This window comes from Pleurodeles waltl, chromosome 1_1 (genome assembly GCF_031143425.1).
Source record: "Pleurodeles waltl isolate 20211129_DDA chromosome 1_1, aPleWal1.hap1.20221129, whole genome shotgun sequence".
NCBI classification, from domain to species: domain Eukaryota; kingdom Metazoa; phylum Chordata; class Amphibia; order Caudata; family Salamandridae; genus Pleurodeles; species Pleurodeles waltl.
Window position 1 is genome coordinate 255,745,352 of NC_090436.1, and position 22,660 is coordinate 255,768,011.

A 22,660-nucleotide genomic window follows, 5' to 3' on the forward strand; every position below is an offset into this window, starting at 1 on the left:
TACTAGTAAATCAAATATGCCAATCATGGAGAAACCAAGCAACGATCCAATGCAGACAGAGTGCATTTGCACTTTAGCAATGGTCAGCAGAGGTAAAGTGCCCAGAGTCCTAAAGCCAACAAAACTAGGAGGAAGAAGGCAAAATGTTTGTGGATAACCCTGCAAAAGGACGATTTCCAACAAGTGGCGCAATGGGTAATGGTAGGTGAATAGTGTGTGAGTGAGAAGGGATTTATGCACACCTCTGTGTGGCTAACTGTGGACAGAACTATTTTATACAATGCTCAAATTATGACACATTTTTTCCAAATGAACCCTGGGTGCTACATATGCTATCTTTGATATTTGTGTGTAGCTCCTTGTATACTTTCCCTTTTGACATCTTAGATGTTTTGAGCACATTTTACTGCTTGATATGTGAGCATCTTTCATAGATGTTGATGTAAAGAAATGGCTCCCTGTTGCAGTTACCCCCCACTTTTTGCCTGATACTGATGCTGACTTGACTGAGAAGTGTGCTGGGACCCTGCTAACCAGGCCCCAGCACCAGTGTTCCTTCACCTAAAATGTACCATTGTATCCACAATTGGCACACCCTGGCATTCAGATAAGTCCCTTGTAACTGGTACTTCTAGTACCAAGGGCCCTGATGCCAAGAAAGGTCTCTAAGGGCTGCAGCATGTCTTATGCCACCCTAGAGACCCCTCACTCAGCACAGACACACTGCTTACAAGCCTGTGTGTGCTGGTGAGAACAAAATGAGTAAGTCGACATGGCACTCCCCTCAGGGTGCCATGCCAGCCTCTCACTGCCTATGCAGTATAGGTAAGACACCCCTCTAGCAGGCCTTACAGCCCTAAGGCAGGGTGCACTATACCATAGGTGAGGGTACCAGTGCATGAGCACTGTGCCCCTACAGTGTCTAAGCAAAACCTTAGACATTGTAAGTGCAGGGTAGCCATAAGAGTATATGGTCTGGGAGTCTGTTTTACACGAACTCCACAGCACCATAATGGCTACACTGAAAACTGGGAAGTTTGGTATCAAACTTCTCAGCACAATAAATGCACACTGATGCCAGTGTACATTTTATTGTAAAATACACCACAGAGGGCACCTTAGAGGTGCCCCCTGAAACTTAACCGACTGTCTGTGTAGGCTGACTAGTTCCAGCAGCCTGCCACACCAGAGACATGTTGCTGGCCCCATGGGGAGAGTGCCTTTGTCACTCTGAGGCCAGTAACAAAGCCTGCACTGGGTGGAGATGCTAACACCTCCCCCAGGCAGGAGCTGTGACACCTGGCGGTGAGCCTCAAAGGCTCACCCCTTTGTCACAGCCCAGCAGGGCACTCCAGCTTAGTGGAGTTGCCCGCCCCCTCCGGCCACGGCCCCCACTTTTGGCGGCAAGGCTGGAGGGAACAAAGAAAGCAACCAGGAGGAGTCACTGGCCAGTCAGGACAGCCCCTAAGGTGTCCTGAGCTGAAGTGACTCTAACTTTTAGAAATCCTCCATCTTGCAGATGGAGGATTCCCCCAATAGGGTTAGGATTGTGACCCCCTCCCCTTGGGAGGAGGCACAAAGAGGGTGTACCCACCCTCAGGGCTAGTAGCCATTGGCTACTAACCCCCCAGACCTAAAACACGCCCTTAAATTTAGTATTTAAGGGCTACCCTGAACCCTAGAAAATTAGATTCCTGCAACTACAAGAAGAAGGACTGCCTAGCTGAAAACCCCTGCAGCGGAAGACCAGAAGACGACAACTGCCTTGGCTCCAGAAACTCACCGGCCTGTCTCCTGCCTTCCAAAGATCCTGCTCCAGCGACGCCTTCCAAAGGGACCAGCGACCTCGACATCCTCTGAGGACTGCCCCTGCTTCGAAAAGACAAGAAACTCCCGAGGACAGCGGACCTGCTCCAAGAAAAGCTGCAACTTTGTTTCCAGCAGCTTTAAAGAACCCTGCAAGCTCCCCGCAAGAAGCGTGAGACTTGCAACACTGCACCCGGCGACCCCGACTCGGCTGGTGGCGATCCAACACCTCAGGAGGGACCCCAGGACTACTCTGATACTGTGAGTACCAAAACCTGTCCCCCCTGAGCCCCCACAGCGCCGCCTGCAGAGGGAATCCCGAGGCTTCCCCTGACCGCGACTCTTTGAACCTAAAGTCCCGACGCCTGGGAGAGACCCTGCACCCGCAGCCCCCAGGACCTGAAGGACCGGACTTTCACTGGAGAAGTGACCCCCAGGAGTCCCTCTCCCTTGCCCAAGTGGAGGTTTCCCCGAGGAATCCCCCCCTTGCCTGCCTGCAGCGCTGAAGAGATCCCGAGATCTCTCATAGACTAACATTGCGAACCCGACGCTTGTTTCTACACTGCACCCGGCCGCCCCCGCGCCGCTGAGGGTGAAATTTCTGTGTGGACTCGTGTCCCCCCCGGTGCCCTACAAAACCCCCCTGGTCTGCCCTCCGAAGACGCGGGTACTTACCTGCAAGCAGACCGGAACCGGGGCACCCCCTTCTCTCCATTCTAGCCTATGTGTTTTGGGCACCACTTTGAACTCTGCACCTGACCGGCCCGGAGCTGCTGGTGTGGTGACTTTGGGGTTGCTCTGAACCCCCAACGGTGGGCTACCTTGGACCAAGAACTGAACCCTGTAAGTGTCTTACTTACCTGGTAAAACTAATCAAAACTTACCTCCCCTAGGAACTGTGAAAATTGCACTAAGTGTCCACTTTTAAAACAGCTATTTGTCAATAACTTGAAAAGTATACATGCAATTTTGATGATTTGAAGTTCCTAAAGTACTTACCTGCAATACCTTTCGAATGAGATATTATATGTAGAATTTGAACCTGTGGTTCTTAAAATAAACTAAGAAAAGATATTTTTCTATATAAAAACCTATTGGCTGGATTTGTCTCTGAGTGTGTGTACCTCATTTATTGTCTATGTGTATGTACAACAAATGCTTAACACTACTCCTTGGATAAGCCTACTGCTCGACCACACTACCACAAAATAGAGCATTAGTATTATCTATTTTTACCACTATTTTACCTCTAAGGGGAACCCTTGGACTCTGTGCATGCTATTCCTTACTTTGAAATAGCACATACAGAGCCAACTTCCTACATTGGTGGATCAGCGGTGGGGTACAAGACTTTGCATTTGCTGGACTACTCAGCCAATACCTGATCACACGACAAATTCCAAAATTGTCATTAGAAATTGATTTTTGCAATTTGAAAAGTTTTCTAAATTCTTAAAAGACCTGCTAGGGCCTTGTGTTAGATCCTGTTTAGCATTTCTTTTAGAGTTTAAAAGTTTGTAAAAGTTTGAATTAGATTCTAGAACCAGTTGTAGATTCTTAAAAAGTATTCCAACTTTTAGAAGCAAAATGTCTAGCACAGATGTGACTGTGGTGGAACTCGACACCACACCTTACCTCCATCTTAAGATGAGGGAGCTAAGGTCACTCTGTAAAATAAAGAAAATAACAATGGGCCCCAAACCTACCAAAATACAGCTCCAGGAGCTTTTGGCAGAGTTTGAAAAGGCCAACCCCTCTGAGGGTGGCAACTCAGAGGAAGAGGATAGTGACTTGGAGGAAAATTCCCCCCTACCAGTCCTATCTAGGGAGGACAGGGTCCCTCAAACCCTGACTCCTAAAATAATAGTCAGAGATGCTGGTTCCCTCACAGGAGAGACCAACACCTCTGAAATCACTGAGGATAGCCCCAGTGAAGAGGACATCCAGTTAGCCAGGATGGCCAAAAGATTGGCTTTGGAAAAACAGATCCTAGCCATAGAGAGGGAAAGAAAAGAGATGGGCCTAGGTCCCATCAATGGTGGCAGCAACTTAAATAGGGTCAGAGATTCTCCTGACATCCTAAAAATCCCCAAAGGGATTGTAACAAAATATGAAGATGGTGATGACATCACCAAATGGTTCACAGCTTTTGAGAGGGCTTGTGTAACCAGAAAAGTGAACAGATCTCACTGGGGTGCTCTCCTTTGGGAAATGTTCACTGGAAAGTGTAGGGATAGACTCCTCACACTCTCTGGAAAAGATGCAGAATCTTATGACCTCATGAAGGGTACCCTGATTGAGGGCTTTGGATTCTCCACTGAGGAGTATAGAATTAGATTCAGGGGGGCTCAAAAATCCTCGAGCCAGACCTGGGTTGATTTTGTAGACTACTCAGTAAAAACACTGGATGGTTGGTTAACTGGAAATGAAGTGTGTGACTATGTTGGGCTTTATAATTTGTTTATGAAAGAACACATTTTAAGTAACTGCTTCAATGAAAAGTTGCATCAGTATCTGGTAGACCTAGGTCCAATTTCTCCCCAAGAATTGGGAAAGAAGGCAGACCACTGGGTCAAGACTAGGGTAACCAAAACTTCCACTGGGGGTGACCAAAAGAAAGGGGTTACAAAAACTCCCCAGGAGAAAGTGGGTGACCCTAGAAACAAAGAAAAAGAGTCCTCTGTAGGCCCCCAAAAACCAGAACAGGTGGGTGGGCCCCAAGACACAACCCAAAACAAAGGTGGGTACCAGGGTAAGAACTGGGATGCCACTAAGGCATGGTGCCACAACTGTAAACAGTCTGGGCACCACACCAAGGACACTTCTTGTCCCAAAAACAAACCCCAGAACAAAATTCCAGGGGTAACCAGTGTAGCCATGGGAGATGACTCCTCAGATGAGGAGGTCTTCATAGCCTTCAACTGGAAACAGGGCCCAACAGGTGAGTTGGAGATTCCAGAGGGAAGTAGACACTTCCACCACCTACTGGTGAATGGAATCCCAACCACTGCCCTGAGAGACACTTGTGCCAGTCACACTATTGTGCATGACAGGCTGGTGCTCTCGAACCAGTACATCCCAGGTGAGACTGCCAGGGTAAGAGTTAGCCTAGACAGGGTCACTAAGAGGCCTGTGGCTTTAGTGCCCATAGAAGTGGGTGGCACTCTTAGCTGGAGAAGGGTAGTAGTCAGTACAGACCTCCCCCTTGATTGTCTCCTTGGAAATGACTACCCAGAGGTTAGTCAGAGCTCAAGAGAGGAACTGGTCCAGTGCCAGTCCTCTCCCAAGGTTTCTGGAAGTCCTGCCTCTGCAGTAAATGCAAGCAGGCCCCAGAAGAAGAAGAAAAGAAAACAGAGTAGGAAGGGTGGACAACCTTTAGCCAAGGTTACAGCAAGCCAGGGAGATTCTGCTCCAGTAGGGGAGAACTCCAAAAATGGCCCTGATAAAGTCCAACCTGACCCACAAGAAGTCCTGGCTAGTCAGGCAACTGTTAAACCTGAGTGGGTGGCTCCTCAGCTAACAGAAGAAAGAGTGGAAGAAGGGTGTTCACTACAAGATGTGGTAACCCCCCACTCCAATACAGCAGACAGGCAACCTGAACCCAAAGAAGCCTGTAACTTAGCCCCTTCCCTTTTAGGTGAAGAGCTAAAGGTGTGGTTCTGGGCACTGACAGCTGTCAGTGGCCTCTGCTGGGTGTTAGCCTTTATGGCTGCACTATCCTTGGCATGGTGGTCTGACCCCATGCCAAATAACAAGTTAGGCCCCCTGACCCTGTTGGTCATGGTGGGGTTACTCCAGCTCTGGGTAACCTCTTTGGGTAAGCTAGGGGTGACCTTGGCTAAGATAAGATTAGCAGAGGTGGATACCTCTGACCTAAAAATAGAGAGAATGGGTGAAGACATAAAAAGCACAGACAAGAGGCAGTTCAGACTAGGTCCTATCACTGTGGAAGTGGGTCAGTTCCCCAGAGGGAATGACCTGAACAGGAGGATGTAAGGAAGAGTAGGCCCTGCAACAAACCAGCCATTTCCTCTACTCTTCCTCGCCTGGCAGACTAGGAAGACTCTTCCAGCGTTGGCTGAGTCTCCTGGCCTGTGGGCTGGGGGGGGCTTGTGTAAAGAAATGGCTCCCTGTTGCAGTTACCCCCCACTTTTTGCCTGATACTGATGCTGACTTGACTGAGAAGTGTGCTGGGACCCTGCTAACCAGGCCCCAGCACCAGTGTTCCTTCACCTAAAATGTACCATTGTATCCACAATTGGCACACCCTGGCATTCAGATAAGTCCCTTGTAACTGGTACTTCTAGTACCAAGGGCCCTGATGCCAAGAAAGGTCTCTAAGGGCTGCAGCATGTCTTATGCCACCCTAGAGACCCCTCACTCAGCACAGACACACTGCTTACAAGCCTGTGTGTGCTGGTGAGAACAAAATGAGTAAGTCGACATGGCACTCCCCTCAGGGTGCCATGCCAGCCTCTCACTGCCTATGCAGTATAGGTAAGACACCCCTCTAGCAGGCCTTACAGCCCTAAGGCAGGGTGCACTATACCATAGGTGAGGGTACCAGTGCATGAGCACTGTGCCCCTACAGTGTCTAAGCAAAACCTTAGACATTGTAAGTGCAGGGTAGCCATAAGAGTATATGGTCTGGGAGTCTGTTTTACACGAACTCCACAGCACCATAATGGCTACACTGAAAACTGGGAAGTTTGGTATCAAACTTCTCAGCACAATAAATGCACACTGATGCCAGTGTACATTTTATTGTAAAATACACCACAGAGGGCACCTTAGAGGTGCCCCCTGAAACTTAACCGACTGTCTGTGTAGGCTGACTAGTTCCAGCAGCCTGCCACACCAGAGACATGTTGCTGGCCCCATGGGGAGAGTGCCTTTGTCACTCTGAGGCCAGTAACAAAGCCTGCACTGGGTGGAGATGCTAACACCTCCCCCAGGCAGGAGCTGTGACACCTGGCGGTGAGCCTCAAAGGCTCACCCCTTTGTCACAGCCCAGCAGGGCACTCCAGCTTAGTGGAGTTGCCCGCCCCCTCCGGCCACGGCCCCCACTTTTGGCGGCAAGGCTGGAGGGAACAAAGAAAGCAACCAGGAGGAGTCACTGGCCAGTCAGGACAGCCCCTAAGGTGTCCTGAGCTGAAGTGACTCTAACTTTTAGAAATCCTCCATCTTGCAGATGGAGGATTCCCCCAATAGGGTTAGGATTGTGACCCCCTCCCCTTGGGAGGAGGCACAAAGAGGGTGTACCCACCCTCAGGGCTAGTAGCCATTGGCTACTAACCCCCCAGACCTAAAACACGCCCTTAAATTTAGTATTTAAGGGCTACCCTGAACCCTAGAAAATTAGATTCCTGCAACTACAAGAAGAAGGACTGCCTAGCTGAAAACCCCTGCAGCGGAAGACCAGAAGACGACAACTGCCTTGGCTCCAGAAACTCACCGGCCTGTCTCCTGCCTTCCAAAGATCCTGCTCCAGCGACGCCTTCCAAAGGGACCAGCGACCTCGACATCCTCTGAGGACTGCCCCTGCTTCGAAAAGACAAGAAACTCCCGAGGACAGAGGACCTGCTCCAAGAAAAGCTGCAACTTTGTTTCCAGCAGCTTTAAAGAACCCTGCAAGCTCCCCGCAAGAAGCGTGAGACTTGCAACACTGCACCCGGCGACCCCGACTCGGCTGGTGGCGATCCAACACCTCAGGAGGGACCCCAGGACTACTCTGATACTGTGAGTACCAAAACCTGTCCCCCCTGAGCCCCCACAGCGCCGCCTGCAGAGGGAATCCCGAGGCTTCCCCTGACCGCGACTCTTTGAACCTAAAGTCCCGACGCCTGGGAGAGACCCTGCACCCGCAGCCCCCAGGACCTGAAGGACCGGACTTTCACTGGAGAAGTGACCCCCAGGAGTCCCTCTCCCTTGCCCAAGTGGAGGTTTCCCCGAGGAATCCCCCCCTTGCCTGCCTGCAGCGCTGAAGAGATCCCGAGATCTCTCATAGACTAACATTGCGAACCCGACGCTTGTTTCTACACTGCACCCGGCCGCCCCCGCGCCGCTGAGGGTGAAATTTCTGTGTGGACTCGTGTCCCCCCCGGTGCCCTACAAAACCCCCCTGGTCTGCCCTCCGAAGACGCGGGTACTTACCTGCAAGCAGACCGGAACCGGGGCACCCCCTTCTCTCCATTCTAGCCTATGTGTTTTGGGCACCACTTTGAACTCTGCACCTGACCGGCCCGGAGCTGCTGGTGTGGTGACTTTGGGGTTGCTCTGAACCCCCAACGGTGGGCTACCTTGGACCAAGAACTGAACCCTGTAAGTGTCTTACTTACCTGGTAAAACTAATCAAAACTTACCTCCCCTAGGAACTGTGAAAATTGCACTAAGTGTCCACTTTTAAAACAGCTATTTGTCAATAACTTGAAAAGTATACATGCAATTTTGATGATTTGAAGTTCCTAAAGTACTTACCTGCAATACCTTTCGAATGAGATATTATATGTAGAATTTGAACCTGTGGTTCTTAAAATAAACTAAGAAAAGATATTTTTCTATATAAAAACCTATTGGCTGGATTTGTCTCTGAGTGTGTGTACCTCATTTATTGTCTATGTGTATGTACAACAAATGCTTAACACTACTCCTTGGATAAGCCTACTGCTCGACCACACTACCACAAAATAGAGCATTAGTATTATCTATTTTTACCACTATTTTACCTCTAAGGGGAACCCTTGGACTCTGTGCATGCTATTCCTTACTTTGAAATAGCACATACAGAGCCAACTTCCTACAGTTGATGTTATGCTTTGGTAACTAGTGAAAACAGTGATCATACTTATGTAAACCATGTTTACTCCAGCTTTATTTACACTGTGATTGCATGTATTTAACAACGCAGGGTGGATTTGATAAATGCAAATGGGACCAGATTTTCTGCTATTGAAAATACTCCGCTAACATTCACTCCTCACTACACTATATTCTGCTTCAGTATTGTGCTCAAACTAATCAAAGTGCTGCTTAGATATTTTTTCTGGATACATTTTACCTCCTTCTCAATATAAGATGCACATCTTTGGCTAAATTGTATTCTCACGTTTCTCCTAGTGTGACTTGCACCTGTATTAAATGCAAGGCTTTTCTAAGCTCAAGTTTAAGCCTTTTTTCTGATGTTTCATGTATCCTCAAGACCTGTCTCAGGCAGTTTGTTTGCTCTACCCCCTCCCTCATTAGTAAACTGGTGTTTTTACTGAGTCATGTTTCCCTTATGTATTCAGTGTTACACATGGCTCAATCTTGCAGTAACTTTGTTTTTTACTTCCACAGGCAAGAGGGCCCCCATTTTGTTCCGTAAAGATATGATTGAATTGATGAAGGAAGGCTCTGTTGTTGTTGATCTTGCTTCTGAAGCTGGAGGAAACATTGAAACTACCAAGCCAGGAGAGTTATATGTGCATAAGGTGTGTGTTGACACACTTACTAACTGTGTTTGTATCTCAGTGCTTTGATATTCCACAAATACTGCTCAATGTATGTAGTTTGGTCATGGCTAAACCCTTGACCCTGCCTTTCCATAATTCATACATTTTGCCAAATGCAATAATAAGCTTGTTATCTTTTCTTTTCAACTTTCTTCGCTAGTCTGATAGGCCTTTGCAATTTTTTTTTTCTTTCGTACATTTGTGTTCATTATCTCGGATGGTTGAAAAGGGATTAGATCTGTGAAAAAAAATTCTTAGTAGGCAACCTGTACTTACACTGTCATTGTTTTTTTGTTTTTTTTGCTTGAATTTTCTCATTAGGGGATCACACATATTGGTTATACAGATCTTCCAAGCAGAATGGCTACACAAGCAAGTACTTTGTATTCCAACAACATTACCAAACTTCTAAAAGCCATAAGTCCGGACAAAGACAACTTTTACTTGGACCTGAAAGATCAGTTTGATTATGGCACCATGGACCATGTGATCAGAGGAACTGTGGTGATGAAGGTTTGTAATTTACAATATACATGTTTCTCCCACATTGTTCCAAGCACAAGTGAAACACTGATGATTCGTGCTGTACCAGTCTTAAAGTAACTACTCCTGACTTTTTATTATCCTAACAAAAGGGCGCACTCCAGGGTAGCAGAAATACTCTGCTTTAATTCAAACATTTTCAAGGTAGTGCATTCAAACAAGATATGTATTTTGACCGGGGTCTTGGTCATGCAGCAAGTCAGCCGTTGATTTCAATGATATAAATAGTCTTTGCTTTCACATCATCTTGTGTGAATTCTGGGAGTGTAAGGAAAAATGCTGGTTCCTATGAACTACATCATACTGCCATCACTACCTGTTGCTGCATGGCAGGTTAGGATGGACTCTAATGGAGGTATATGGGCTCCGCGAAGGTGATATAATGATGGGGTTTGCCACAACTTTGTGAAAATATTGGTACCATGGAAGAGCTGTCACAGGATTAACTAAAACTCTTGGGTGTTTTTTAATTGTATGTAGCATGTATGGCTGTAGGTAAGTATACTCTTCATACTCTTGCCATCTAGATTTGGGCCTGGATGTTGCAAGTTGCTTTTGTTTGAAGAAGTCTTTCAAGTCACTGTGTGTCAAGTGACCCCTCCCTTATTACATTTTTTGCTCATGAGCATCGACTCCTTGTTAGACCCATCAGGTTTGAACATGTACTGACAGGTCTCCTGAATTTGACATGCGCCATATTTTTTTAGCCCCTCCTGGTGCAACTCCTCCACTCGTGCCACCAAGAGACACACTTGCAGTGACTGTTGGTTTTCACCATTTCAGTTCCACAGCAATGCGATTCAGACATTGTCCTGCAATATTGGGTACACCAATCCTGATGGTGCCCATGGCTCTCTCGGACTGCATGCTTTCGGTTTCTAGCCTTATACAAAGGAGAATGTTGCTCGTGGTAGGTGATGAAACAGATGCCTTCCAGAATCGCCCTCAATGCCGCGCTAAGTATTGTTGGGCTGATCACCGAATCATGCTTTGTCTCACATTGGTGCAGAGGAGGAAGACTACGTTGAGTCTAGGAGGGTCCTGGAAAACCAACTTAGCCCTGACATTGTCTCTTCCAGTGCATCCGAGGCTGATGACGAGAAAGATGGGGTGTCATCTACTTCAGCTGTAACTGTCCCCCGCACAAAGACCACATCAAAACTCATGAGTATGGTCGAAACTGAGGCACATGGGGTCATAATAGGTAGCACGCTGAGCCAGAGCATCACTCTTGAAAGTTGTGCTTTCAGTCCTGTGCATAAATAAACGACCGCCTACAGGGTCTCCACTGCCTTTGGGCTCCGGTCTGCACCTAGGTAAGGCATCTGAGGCAAAACAGGACCTGCTAAAGGGCGTCGATCACCGTTGACTTTCAGATCCAAAGAGAGCTTTGACATCAAGACTTCCTACCCTGGCTACGTTAGACAACTCAGAGAGGCCAATTCTCAAAGAGCTCGACGAGAGACAAAAGACGATATTCATTCACCCTCAGACAGGGAAGACTTCCACTGAAGCTTTCTTCCCACATCCCAAAGACTGACAACCTACCAAGGTAAAGGAGGCTTGTCATTGAGGAGGAACGCACTCCACGCGGCTACTCAGCAGCAACACCAATGTCCAGGTGGTTTAAGGACATGGCTATCAGCCTCCCTCATTTCAGTCCTCCTTCCTTTCCCCACCACCACCACCACCACCACCACCACCACCACCACCACCACCACCACCACCACCACCACCTGCTCCTCTGCCTACTGCATCACACACTTTTCCACTTGGGGTCTCCAGAATCCAGCTCGTATGTGGATTATCCCTACAACCGGAGGATTGAGGGTCCATTCCATCTGCAGCCTAGGCATGACCCATGGGTGGACTGCAACATTGTTCCACCATTGGATCCACACTTAGATCATATCCCAATAAAAGGTTAAAAGCTTCCCACTCAGATAATGTTATCACCTTTTTTGGGCAATAAAACTAGCAAACTCCTATCACAAGGTAGATATGCATGTCATGCCTAAGAAGGAGAATTTCCTTTTTGTGACGCTCTCAAATTCAGAGCACTCAGTGCAATTCTTCTCCATGCTTAAGGGATTGCTTAAAGTGGTTCCTGACATCTTTGCTCAGCTGATCAAGGCTAAGGTCATTAACCCCCTGAGTAGAAAAAACATTTAAGCCCTCCCTATCCTACCATACATCAAGGGTCATGTGCCCCCCTGACTCTGTTGCGGTGGACTGCTAGTAAATGAGCCTCTGTGCAAGCCACTGGGGATGCACCAACACCAGGGAAAGCGAGCAAGTGCAGTGAGGAAGAGGGTAGAAGCCTGGGCCGCCACTCCCTGGTATATTGCTAATTCCATTGACCTCCTCTCACGTTATGACAAGGCTCAGTGAAAGGAAGTATAGGAACTCCTACTTTATCTTCCTGACCAGTTCAGGACAAGGGGGAAGAAAATAGTGGCAGGAGGAAAAACATTTCTGTTGCCACTATTTGTTGCTCCCGTGATGCTGCTGATAAGGCTGCTAGAGGAGTAAAACCTGCATCATACTCAAGCAACAATCTTGGCTTTGCTTATCGGACTTCAAGCCAGTGGTCCAGAAACTTCTTCTCAACCTGCATTATGATTAAGAACATCTTTGTACCCCAGGTTTGAGATGTTAGGAAAAAATCAAGGACACGGAGACTGTGAAGTCCGTGGGTGCTGTCTATACCACATCCGGCAGGGGGGGTCCTTTCGTAAACAGCAGTACAGGGCAGGAGTCAAGATCACTACTGAGCAAAGGCATATGTACCAAAATCAGTAGCAGTAATTGAGTCAGGGTGGCAGAGGCTATATGGGCTCTGGGCACACAGTGCTACCAGGTACCAACTCCAATAAGGATAGTGGTAGAAGGGCCTCCAGTAATGCCACATATCCTCTTGGATCACAACACCTGTCAGGGGAGGTTGCAAGATTTTCTTCCATGCTGGTAGCATATCACTTTCAATCATTGGGTTGCTGCAATCATCCACAAATGGTATTGCCTGGAACTTCTCTCTGCCCTTCTATACAGCCCACTTTGCCCACACACCATAAGCTCAGAACACTACCTCCTTCTACACACACAAGAATAGCCAAGCCCTTCTACTAAAAGGAGCTATAGAACTGGTGCCTCATCCTTAAGAAGGCAAGGGGATTTATGCCTGATTTTTCCTTATCCCCAAAAGGACGACTCCCTCAGGTTAATCCATAGTCTCAGCCCCCCTCAAGTACATCCTCCCAGAACATTTCTATGTGACATTCCTGCAGGATGTCATTCAGCTACTTCAGCAAGGGGACTTCATGACTGTGTTAAACCACATGGACTCTTACTTCCGTATACTTACCCACTTTGTGGATCAGCGCTACCTCCACTTCGTAGTAGGTGTCAGCACTACCAATTCAAGGTGCTACCATTCAGAGTCCTAACAGCCTCAAGGATCTTCACAAAATAACCCACCTCAGAAGGGGAGTATCCATGGGTTTCCCTGTCTACGCAGTTGGCTCATTAAAAGTGCAGGCAGCAGTGTCTAGCCAACACCCAAGATGCCTTCTCTCTTCCTCCACAGCTTGGGACTTACCATAAACTCCTCCAAGACTCACACCCAACCCCTCCAAGTGCCGCCTTTTCTGGTCATCCTAAATGCAGTCATCAACAAAGAGTGTCAGCTCTTCAGCAGTTACTACCCCTTTTACATAGAAATTGTCAATTGACAGAACAGTTATGCACCTCCTGGGCTTGATGGCATATTATATAGCCAAGGTTCTCCATGCCAGTTTCCACAGGCATCCTCTTAAAGAGTGCCTTCCGCCACGGAGATTGCAGGCAAAGGGTCACTGTGAAGATCTGCTAAGTGGTGTGACAAAAGGGCCTCTTTTTCCTGGAAAATGATGAGGGTTCAAACTGTAAGTGTCCTGGACAGGTTCCCAGGGCCAGATCTCTTTCCCCAAAACTGTACTATGTACTATGAATTATGCCACCTTTGTAAGTCCATAGTAAAAGGTACCCCTGGTACCTAAGGCATGGGTACTGAAGAGGGCCCCCAAGAGCTGCCGCACCCATTGTGCCACTCTTAGAGGCCCCATACCAGCCTCATGCAGACTGCCATTGCAAGTGCATGACAAGGTGTATTTAAAAGTTGCAAACTCAACATGGCACTCGCCAAGAGTGCCATGCCTTCCAACACTGCATGCAATATAGGTAAGACATCCCTCTGGCAGACCTTATAGCCCTAAGGCAGGGTGCACTATAATGCATGTGAGGGGCATATATGGGCAAGAGAAAATATCTCCCTACTGTGTCTTTTCAAAACCTTAAGACATAGGAAGGGTGCAGGTAAGCCATAGCAAATGCATGTGCTGGACACCGGTCATTATGACTTCCCCAGCTACATGGCCTCTGAATACTGGTTTGTTTGGTATCAAACAACTCTGAATATTAAACCACACTGATGCCAGTGTTGGATTTATTATAACATATCCAGAGGGCACCTTAGAGGTGCTCCCTCCGGGCATGGTTGCTGACTGGTCTTAGTCAGCCTGCCACCACCAGACAGAAGTTTGGACTCCTGGGGTGAGAGCCTCTGCTCTCAGGAGCCAGAACACAAAGCCTTTCCTGGGTATACGTTTTAAACCTCCTTCCCAAAGCAGGCACCCCGCACCAGCAATCCGTTTCAAAGGGTTTACTGCCTCTGAACTCTGACCTCTGCTGCTAGCAGCAGATGGTCGCCCAACGGTTTTCCCCCGATGTTCAGTGGGAAAAGTTTGCCAGAGTAGACGCAGTGGCCACCCCCCAGCCTGCACTACCCCCCAGGTGTGGCACGTGAGGTGACCACTCTGTTTCATTTTCGTCCATCTTGGATGGTAGGAAAATAGCCGATTTAGGGTTAAGGTTGTTGCCCATTCCCATAGGACGTGGCCACTTACTGGGTGTAGTCACCCTGAAGTAGGTGTCTCATTGGCTACTACCAAGTACTCCACCCCCCCACCCCTGACGCACACTAAATGCAATATTTCATGGGCATCCCTAGACCTCCAGATCTGATTTAATGGCCACAGGAAGACCAGCGACAAAGATGACTTGAGGCATGAGAACAGAAGCCCTGCTGCTAGAAGAAAAATGTGCCAAACTCTGCCTGCTACACCCAGCACACGACAGTCACCTCTGAGGGGCCAGCCTGAAAACTGAAGGACACTAAGAAACCCCAGAGGACCTTGAGCCTTCTAAGAATCGCCCAGAACCTCCCTCTGAGTCACAGCATCTCTCACCTGCGTCCTGCAAGCAAAAAAACAGTGAAGTCCATTTAACTGACTGGCCACTGACCAACGAACTACTGCAGCAGCCGGACCAAAATCCACCCGAAGGACCTGAATGACAAAACCTACCAGTGTACCAGGTTTGCTGGCACTGCGACTTCCTGGGCCAGAGACATGGCAATAAATGGGGTACTGGACCCCTAACGCCGGACTCCCAGAAGGAAACTTCACTCCGGACTTTCAAAAGCCAGATGCAAGCCCCAGTCAAGGGACCTCAGGATACCCGAGAACCACCCCCAGGATGGCCCTGCTGACCTTCAAGCAACCCTCCAAGTGATCTGCTTCTGACTCTAAGGACTCTCTGATGCACAACTCTTGTCTGACCAAGCTTCACTGCACCTGGCCTCTGCATCGGAAAACGAGCTGTGCTCTAGGGGTCCCTGACCCCTTGCGACCTCTACACCCCAAGGGGACCCACAAGACTTAACCTTTTGGTCCACCTGTGCAGTTTGTTTCAAAGTGGTCCCCTTCTCTGTTTTGCACCAGCTCCAAGATTTTCAGCTGCTGCTCCTGTTTGAACCGGGAACTGCCCGAACTTCTCTAGTTGGCCCACAGGACATATCGATGACCTCGACCCAAAAATATAAGGTTACTCTTGTGAAAAATTTGCCTGATTTTATATGCACTTTAATGATTTTCCCATTCAGTCCTATGGTGCATAATTACGCTCAATAAGCATATATTTTCCTAAACTTTGAAAAATCGTAACTAAAAAAGTATTTGATGATCTTGGTCTTAAAAGTGTTCTAACAATCTAAAGTATTTTTGTAAATTGGTCTTGAGTTAATCTTCCAAGTGTGTGTCTGCATTTATTGATACTGTGACAACAAGTACTTATCGCATCTTCAAGGTAAGCCCAAGTGCTCGCCCACACTACCACAGAAATAGAGCATTAGGTTGTCTGCTTTTTACCTCTGGAAACCAAGGTATGGTTGCTTGGTCTCTCTGCACAGGGCAAATCATTTTTGTACAGTAGAGCTCAAACTAGCAATCTGGTTCCTGAGGCCTTAGAGCTTGGTTACTTTCGTTTTTCTACAGGAGTGCATGGACATCCTTAAAGAATCTTGCAAACAAACTATTGCAGGCTTGTTATGCTGCTAAGAGGAAAATGTTTGTCTACCAATGTAGTCCAAAACAAATTGATTCTCTCAAATCCGCTATCAAATCAGCGTTAGCCTACAGATCTATAAGTCTCTACTTATTAGCTGTGGCTGCTCACTTGCAAAATGGGCAACATTGTCTTCACAGTTTAGAGTCCCTGTCATTAAGACTTTCATATCCTCCCCCCCCCCCCCCCCCCAATGGTCTCACCTGTTCCTGTTGGGAGCCTCAATGTCGTTCTTACAAGATTAATGGGACCTCCTTTCGAACCAGTCATTCTGCTCTTACCCTTTACAATTACTCTTGTAAAATGACTTTCCTGCTATTACAACTTAAAGGTATATTCGTGAGCTACAAACTCTGGCTGTGCAAGAGTGTTTTTCACAGGTGCACAATGACACGGTCTCCTTAGGACTAACACAGAGTTTCTTTTCAGGATCCTAGCTCCTTTCCACCTCACCAAACAAGTGAGCTCCCAGTCTTTTTCTCTCATCCAGGCTCAATAGCTGAAAGAGCTCTTCATACATTAAATGTAAAAAACACACTAAAGTATTACTTTGAGAGAACTAAAACTTTCTTTAAAACTTAAGATCTATTTATTGCATTTGCTAGCCCTCAGAAAGGCCAGGCAGTATCTCAGCAACTTTATTGCATTTGGTAGCCCTCAGAAGGGTCAGGCATAGATAGGTGGCTTGTTAAAATGATCCACATGTGATACCAGAAACTCAGTAGACCCCTGCCTATCCCTCATAGGGCAAAATCTACCCGTATGAAAGTTTCAGCAATTACTTTCTTAGGAAATATTCTGATATCCAATATTTGCAAGTCAGCTACACGGTCAACTCACTATATTTTCATGAAAGATTATTGTGCAGCTGTTTTAGCCTGATAGCAGGCTTAAGTTTGCCAAAAAGTATTGGGAATCTTTTTATCACCACTTTCAGGTGTACTGTTTAACAGTCTATGCAGAGGAAGAGCATCTATAGCCACACGATATGAATGGACAATTAAAATCTGTAAGCTTCTGTTTCGTAATGTGTAGTGCTGTAGATTCACACGCACCCACCTGCCTACCTGGGAACCACTGTCTGTTGCATATGTCCCCATGCTCCACATTTAATCCTCACCCATATAATATGCATGGTTATCATACTATCCTCACTTTCCTCTCCATACTCGCGCTCACCCAAAGTGTGACAATCTAACAATCGAGTTGATGCCCATGTGCAGTACCAACTAAAATAAGAGTCACTTAACGCCTTGTGACTTGAATGGCTTCTTCAAACAAAATCAAATTACAGTGTCCGGGCCAAGCACTAGATGGCAGGCATATATAGAGCATGTGAATCTACAGAACTACAAGCCACGTAGAAAGATGCTAAGTTGGTAAGTAACATTTTCCTTATTCCTCTAACAGTGCCTTGTGTGTTGTGATTGTATCCAAACTAGTGTGGTGGTTCTTCGCATCTACTGATAAAATCAGGTTTATGTGGTTAATCAACTCTTTTAGTTTGATAGCAACACAAAACATTAATCAATTCTTATAAACGTTCATTTTATTAGTATATCATTTTTCTTTTGATACTTTCTCTGGTACATGATTTACTTATGCTCAGAGCATTTTGGTATGTAAAACTATATTTAACAATTGCAATTACATTTTAAGTTACAGCCGGTCAACAGGCAAACTGTAATGATTATCACAGTTATGTTGGCCACATTTCAAACCTGGTAGTGTTCAAAATTCATCATCTGTTTTCGACAGTTAGTGTCTTCAGAGCATCAGTCCATACTGTGTTTTTTGTTGTTAACAAATAGTGTGTTGTCTAATGGCTTTTGACAATTGGCTCCTCTATACCAATTTTACAATGCTATGTTGCCTGTTGGATAGTATGGTCTTTTTGCTAGTTGCATTAGTGTCGAATTTTTGAATCCCTGTTCAAACTATTGTTCACAATCTCACACCCATTGTATTATTAGGTTTGTTAATTGTATTTAATTGTAAAAGTCCTGCATTCTTCATTATCCATTTAGAGGTAGTATTTTGAATTCCCTGTCCTACATCTATACTTAATTCGATCTTGTTCTTTCATTCACTCTTCTGTTTTTAATGTTCCTAAATTATTTTGCTAATATTTTCCCTGTAGGAAACATAATAGAAGGTATTGCCTCATTAAGGCTCTCAGGTACAAGCCATGTAAAAGTTGTATCTATTGTGATTTATTCTGAATCAACATGCATCAGTCGCTACCCGTAGTGAGCTACTGTACAATTTTAAGAAATGCAATTTGAATAAAGTTATTGCTATTATGAAATGCCATAGTATTGACGATTTCATATTTTGTCGACGAATGCTAGTTGGGTGTTTATTCCACCTCAACTTCACAGCCTTCCATTTTTTAAAGCATAATCTGTTCATGGGTAGAAGACTGCATTTGCAAAACAAAGGTTCACAAGTGGTAGGCTAATGTAGTTTAACTTACTTTCTGTCTATACAAGCAAATTCTCTCCATTGAATATGCACAAACAGTTCTTATATTGGAAACAAGGGCTTTAATGTATTGTGCACAATTTACTTTCACCTTGACACTATCGCTCTGCTTTTTTAACCACATATACTCTGTGTTTTGTTTATTGCGTGTATATAAACACATTAATATTTAAGTGTTGGTTTACTAGTGTTTACGTCTCCTAAATTGATGCCTGTATTCTTTGTAGGACGGTAAAGTGATTTTTCCAGCACCACCGCCAAATAACATCCGACAGGCTGCCCCAGTGAAGCAGAAAACAGTGGCTGAGTTGGAAGCAGAAAAGGCTGCTGTAATCACACCATTTCGGAAGACCATGACGACTGCCTCTGGCTACACTGTTGGTGGGAAAATAATTCATGTCACTTAGTTTTTTATTTCTCTCCCTTCATAAACCCCTATTTGTTGGTGGACAGTTATTGATATTTGTAGTAGGCTAACATTTGTTAATTATGCAGTTGTAATTTATGCTTTCCAATTCTTGAGAATTTGGATGTTTTCTGGGAACTGGAAGAGGCACATGTTTGTTTTGATATTAAATGTTTCAGCGGCAAATAGAACATCTCTGTTGGTGGTATTCCTGGTTCCCAGTAGTTGTGCATATTAGGATAAATTCAATTTAAACATTGTTTGATGCTGATAGTTGTGCTGTACTTATGAGCATCTTAAAACTTTCTCAAATGTTTACTTATTGTCGATTGTGATTTTATTAACAGCTTAGCTTTAGTTTTGTTTTTCAACACTGTTAAACTTCATATCCTTTAAGAGAATGGTCCAATTTCTTGATATTGAAATCGAGCTGCCTTTGGAACCTGGGGAGCCAGGTTCCCCCACTTGACTCAGCATCATGTGATTATGGGCAAATCAGTTAATCTCCCTGTGCCTAAAAATGTGAAATGTATGGTTGTAGAAATTATGGCTGTAGATACATAGGTTTGCCATACTCCTGCCATCTAGTGTTGTGTGTGTGTGGACATTTGCAACTTGTTTCTGTTTGAAGAAGTCTTTCGAGACATGAGGTGTTACGGCTCCACCCTTATTCAGCTCCATTATTAGATTTATTTTTTCTACCATCAGGCTTAGGCGTTTTTTTTACACAGCTCCCAGATTGGACGCCATCAGTGTTCCTGGAGCTCCCTCTTCTCTTATCCCATCATCGAAAAAAAAGCCTAGTCTGTCTTTCCTTTTCCATCGATGCACTTGGAGTGTTTCCAAAGCCCAAGTCCCAGATCTGGCACTTGGTCATCTACCACTGCATACACTTCTTGATGGAGTTCCTTCTGTGGAGCAGACCACTTTGCAGACCTGCTCAGCTGGACGCATCATTAAGTTTACTAGTGGGATCTCTACCAGCAAGTCCTACTCATTCTCTCCGGTGTTACTGCACCTCACTGATAGACCAATTCGCCACCATCCACAATGTGAAATATCTAAACTTTGCTTCCAGGTACCCACACCCAAGCCATTAACTAGGGATAAACTGGTAGGGATATTTTCCAATGCTTTTCCTCTTCTCACATTCCTTCTATTCATGGTAAGGAAGATTTGGCAAGCATCCCTTACACTCATTCTCGTGGCTCCTCTAGGAAAGTGCACCTTTTTGACATTGTCACCCGCATTTTGTGTCTGGTATATGCTGCAGTTATGACTGAAAGTGCACTGGGTTCTTGCTAACCAGGACCCAGGGCCAGATCTCTTTCCCTAAAAGTTGGCAGTACCTTTGGCACCCTTGTAGGCCCCTACTACCCAGGGCCTGGGATACTAGAGTGTTCCTAAGGGCTAAAGCATGAATTGTGCCACCGTAAGGGACCCCCTCACCAAGCTCATGGTAGGCTGCCTTTGCAGGCTGCATGTCTTGGTGCCGACAAATTGAGAACACGACATGGCACATAGCCTGCGTGCCATGACCCCTAACACTGCATGCAATAAACGTAAGTCACCCTTCTAGCAGGCTTTACAGCCCTAGGACAGGGTGCATTATATTACATGTGAGAGCATAACTGCATGAGCAGATATGCCCCTGCTGTGTCTGTTTCAATTCTCTTATATAGCAAGTGACCAGGGTAGCCTTTTTAAATGCATGTACTGGACACTGGTCAGTACAAGTTCCCCAGCTACATGATGGCTTCACCGAAGATATCAAACGTCTCGTATTGGTGAACCCACACTGAGGCCACTTCAGATACCAGGCAAAAAGTGGGGAGGGGGGGTATCCTAGTCAAAAAGAGGCACTTTACTACATGACTCACTCCCTAACGAAAGAGGATGGAACTAACCTTTCCCGAGAGAGTTTTCATCTTCTAAGTGGCATGGTCAGTCTCAGGTCTGAGTTCCACTGTAAAGTCCATTCCTTGTAGGGAGATGGATCACCTTCACAGTTATGGTCTGTTCTCATTTCATTTGCATTAGCCATCTGAGAGACCTGTGGTTAGTTTGAACAAGGAAGTGAGAGACAAACAAGTATGGCCTCAGCTTCTTTAGGGAATGCACCGCAGCAAAAGCTTTCCTCTCAGTGGCACTCCAGTGCTGCTTTCTGGGGAGTAACCTCCTGTTAATGATAGCAACTGGGTGGGCATCATCATTGATTTGGTATAAATTTACTCCTATTCCATGTTCAGAGGCATCTATGTGCGTTATGAACTAATTGGTGTAATCTAGAGCAGTTTGACACTATAATAGATGAGAACGAGACGGCGTACTCGCGTTTCGGAGCCTCACGGAGTGCAGATGCAGATTTTGATATAATGTGGTGAGTTATTATACATATGGAATTGTCATGAACGGAAGTTTGATTTAGGTCACTGTATACTTGAGTATAATACTTTGGGAGGTCCTGAAGAAGTCATGGGGTACTCCCCGGATGAAACACGTGTTGACGGACATATGGACAAGTAAGAGAGAAGGACACAAACAAGCAAAGGAGGAACTGTTTGTGAATTCTGAGACAAACTCACATGAATGATTTTGCAAAATCTTTATAAAATTGGAACTCATGCAATTATGATGGACTGAAAAACGACTGGAACTATGAACTAAATAGTTAGAATGCTGATTTCAATTGGAGATAGGATCCGAACTTCACTGTGAAATTCTAGAGAATGTATTCTTAGCTATTATTTGATTATTTTGATTATTTTGATTTGGAAATATACTAATGAGATACCTTCATAAGAGACTGTAGATTGTTTGATTTATAATTGCTTTTACGTGTGCCTTCACATTCTATGTTGTATTGGTTAAGTAGTTTAACCTTGTAGGGGTGAGACCCCAGTGCAGAGCACCGTAATCAGGTCACATTTAGTTTCTAGATTTGGAAATTCGGAGCGCCTATTTTACACTATATCACCCTCCTTTTGATGGTTAGAGCTTTTAGAACATGTGCTACGCACATTGCTTCGTTCAAAGTGTCATAGGCCTTTTAACAGCTCACTGCCTAGTTCATTTTCTTGCACTCTTTTTGGAGGTCAGTTATGTGAGGGGGCCGGAATGGTGCCATATCCTTTCACGACCCTCCTGTACTACCCAGTCAAGCCAAGGTATGCTGTGACTTGGGTCTGGGTGGTTGGAGCAGTCTGTTGAAGACTCCTTCAGAGCAGGAAAAAAAAACAGAAACCAGACAGCCATTAGATTATAAAGAAAGGCAATTTAATACGTGTATGGGAACTGATGGCTTGAGAGCCCAAGTCCAAGCAGTCTGAATCGTGGAACTCCAATACAATCTTTTATCCATGAATACCACAAAAATGTGAAAATACATGATCTAATCAGAACAACAGAGAGGTAATTTCTTCATCAAGTCCATGGTGTGATGTTGATCAGGTGATGCATGGCATTACACATATATTAGGCATCTATCCAA

General features: G+C 45.7%; 1 protein-coding gene across 2 annotated transcripts in view; it reads left to right on the top strand.

Annotated features, from left to right (window-relative positions):
- Window positions 1-22,660, top strand: part of NNT (nicotinamide nucleotide transhydrogenase) — a 293,073-nt gene that overhangs the window by 83,075 nt on the left and 187,338 nt on the right. For both annotated transcript variants that reach the window (XM_069221538.1, XM_069221543.1), the window contains exons 8-10: window positions 9,142-9,275; window positions 9,618-9,809; window positions 18,992-19,145. In XM_069221538.1, coding sequence (XP_069077639.1) covers window positions 9,142-9,275; window positions 9,618-9,809; window positions 18,992-19,145 — 480 coding nt within the window. The remainder of the gene's footprint in view (window positions 1-9,141; window positions 9,276-9,617; window positions 9,810-18,991; window positions 19,146-22,660) is intronic.